General features: G+C 37.1%; 2 protein-coding genes across 2 annotated transcripts; both read left to right on the top strand.

The window, feature by feature from the left end:
* The first annotated feature begins 138 nt into the window (after positions 1-138).
* LOC106321582 (uncharacterized mitochondrial protein AtMg00810-like) lies at positions 139-1,005 on the top strand. The gene is made up of 2 exons (XM_013759832.1): positions 139-427; positions 662-1,005. Exons 1-2 carry the CDS (start codon positions 139-141, stop codon positions 1,003-1,005), a joined length of 633 nt encoding a protein of 210 aa, XP_013615286.1.
* A 34-nt stretch (positions 1,006-1,039) lies between these two features.
* On the top strand, positions 1,040-1,619 carry LOC106321581 (uncharacterized mitochondrial protein AtMg00810-like). The gene is made up of 2 exons (XM_013759831.1): positions 1,040-1,319; positions 1,432-1,619. The coding sequence occupies exons 1-2, from the start codon at positions 1,040-1,042 to the stop codon at positions 1,617-1,619; spliced, it is 468 nt and encodes a 155-aa protein (XP_013615285.1).
* Positions 1,620-2,866: the final 1,247 nt, after the last annotated feature.

The following is a 2,866-nucleotide window of genomic DNA, read 5'->3' as shown; positions in this document are numbered from 1 at the left end:
ATTTCATCTTTCTTATGCTATGACAAGTTTGATCCTGAACACAAAAACTTTATCCTTTCGATCACTACACATAAACTTTCCAAAACATATGTTGAGGCTTTTCTGTCTGATGAGTTCAAGCTTGCTATGAAGTCTGAAATGGGTTCTCTAGAAGATACTGGTACTTGGACGGTGTGTGAATTGCCTCCCGGGAAGCACCATGTTGGTTGCAAGTGGATTTATACGATCAAGTATAATCCAGATGGCACGATTGAGCGCCATAAATCACGCCTTGTTGTGAAAGGCTATACACAACTTGAAGGGCTCGACTACTTGGATTCCTTCTCTCCCGTGGCTAAGATTGGGACTCTCCATTTACTTATAAGCTTAGCTGCTGCCAAAGACTGGTCCATTACACAACTGGATATCAGCAATGCGTTTCTCAATGGCGATTTAGATGAGGAGATTTATATGCGCTAACCTCAAGGGTATGAAGAGATCACTGGCAAGAAGATTCCTCCTAATTCCATATGCAAGCTTCACAAGTCTCTCTATGGATTTAAACAGGCGTCTCGACAATGTAACCGGGAGCTCTCTAGTGTGATTCTTGGAGATGGTTTTACTAGGACACACTCAGATCACTCATTGTTCATCAAATATGTTGACAATGTGTTATTGGCAGTGCTTGTCTATGTCGATGATATCCTCATTGTTGCAAATGATGACGATGCCAATGTGAGGTTTAAAGAAGTCTTGCAGTCTGCCTTTAAGCTCCATGATCTTGGACCGGCTAAATACTTCTTGGGCTTTGAGATTGCTCGAAATAAGACTGGAATATCTCTGAATCAGCGCAAGTACACACTTGAATTACTTGAAGAAGCGGGTTATTTGGGATGTAAACCTCTCTTTGTTCCTATGGAATCAAACTTGAAGATGTCTGCTACATCTGGAACTGTTCTTCTTGATGCGGCTGTCTATAGGAGACTCGTGGGTCGCCTTCTATACTTAGACACATACGCGTCCTGACATCACGTATGCAGTCCACAAACTGAGTCAATACATGTCTGCCCCTACTGATACTCATCTGCAAGCAGCATATATAGTACTTCGTTACTTGAAGAATGATCCAACTCAAGGTCTGTTTTACTCTGCGAACTCGGCACTGAAGCTTACTGCTTACTCTGACTCTGACTGGGCTGCTTGTCTTGACTCACGGCAGTCTATCACCGGGTACTGTGTCTTTCTTGGTGACTCTTTGATCTTGTGGCGGTCCAAGAAGCAACATAAAATATCTCGGAGTAGTTCTGAAGCTGAATACAGAGCTATGGCAGATGCAACTTGTGAGCTCATATGGTTATCTACGATCTTGACTGAGATTCATTGTCCCCCTTCCGTACCTGCTAATATTTTTTTGTGACAATCAATCTACTCTTTACATTGCTTCCAATCCAGTGTATCATGAGCGTACGAAGTACGTTGAGATTGATTGCCATGTGGTCCGTGAGAAGCTACAAAGCGGGTTCTTGAAGACTATACATGTTCAGTATGCGCTCCAACTTGCTGATATTTTGACAAAGGCTGTTCAACCGGCTCTGTTCAAATCATTGCTTGGCAAGATTGGAATACACATTCCATCTTGAAGGGAGAGTATTAGAGTGTATCAGATTATAAGATTGATTAAACCGGTGGAATGTATAAACCGGTAGAGTAGTGAGTATAAATACATGTATTGTATATAAAAAAACAGTTGAGTTGAATAATACAAAAAACTTTTCTCGGTAACAAACTTTCTCTTGATTCCGTGAGCTCGATCTTTAATAATATGCCTAGTTATATCATTATCTCTCTATATACAAGTTGTATCTCCGTAACCTTTAAAGTAAATCAGATTCTTTGCAATACGATCCTCTCATCACCTTCAATAGAGAAAAAAAATAACGAGAAGAATTACCAAGTTTAACAATTTATATTATTCATTATAACGTGTATCCATAAGGTACTTTTGATTTTACCATCACAACTACTTAGTTATGGTACTTCCTTTTTTTTTGGATCGGAAGTTATTGTACTTCCTTAAGTCTGTAGATTAGCACTAAATTTACAACTAACAATAACATGAACTACTGGTTGTACAGAGTACAAATATACAAAGACAGAACCAAAAAGAAAAAGAGTAGTAAAATAGATGCTTCGTATATTGATAACATGAAGCAGATGGTTATTATTATATTGGTCAAAATAATAATAATCAAAAGCAGAGAAATACACAGAAAATACACAATAAATTAGCCAATCAAAAGAAGAAGAAAAAAACCCTGAAGGTGGTTGACAAAAAAAAAAAAAACCCTAAAGGTGAAACTCTCCTCTGTTTTTGATCCCAGCGCATGGTCGTTGTCAAGTCTCTGAGCTTTCCTTCGTCCGTAGTATAAACAGGGCCGGCTGAGGAGGGGGGACAAGCGGTGCGACCGCTCCGGGCCCAAGTCCGTGTCCCCCTGTATATTAATAGTTAATGAGCCTAATTTTTTAAAAAAATCTATATTTTTATATTAAAAAATTATAAATATAATAAATAAAACTGAAAAGGGTCCAAAAATATTTGATATGTATATAGTTTTATTTTTATCACAAAATATAAAAAATTTTACTGATTAAATTTTAAAAATATTTTAAATATTATCTGAATATAAATCTTAAAGGGTAAAAAAAAAATATTTTGCCCATTGACCCATAACCAAGCCGCCCTGAGTATAAATTCTCTTTCCATTTTCTTTTTTTTTTTAAACCAAAAGAATAATTTTTTTTTTTGGTAATCGACCAAAAGCATAATTTATAGTACTTTTGTCTAGATGGAACTCTCCTTTGTTTTTAACTCTCATCTGTTTTTAAT

The sequence above is a fragment of the Brassica oleracea genome, unplaced genomic scaffold (genome assembly GCF_000695525.1).
Source record: "Brassica oleracea var. oleracea cultivar TO1000 unplaced genomic scaffold, BOL UnpScaffold02072, whole genome shotgun sequence".
NCBI classification, from domain to species: domain Eukaryota; kingdom Viridiplantae; phylum Streptophyta; class Magnoliopsida; order Brassicales; family Brassicaceae; genus Brassica; species Brassica oleracea.
Note: the sequence above shows the minus strand (reverse complement) of the source record. Positions and strands in the feature narration are given on the sequence as shown.

Coding starts and splice junctions, on each gene's coding strand:
- LOC106321582 (XM_013759832.1), top strand. CDS start 139: ATGGGTTCTCTAGAAGATACTGGTACTTGGACGGTGTGTGAATTGCCT. Junction 428..661: donor CAGCAATGCGTTTCTCAATG/GCGATTTAGATG, acceptor TGTTATTGGCAG/TGCTTGTCTATGTCGATGAT.
- LOC106321581 (XM_013759831.1), top strand. CDS start 1,040: ATGTCTGCCCCTACTGATACTCATCTGCAAGCAGCATATATAGTACTT. Junction 1,320..1,431: donor AGCTATGGCAGATGCAACTT/GTGAGCTCATAT, acceptor CTTCCAATCCAG/TGTATCATGAGCGTACGAAG.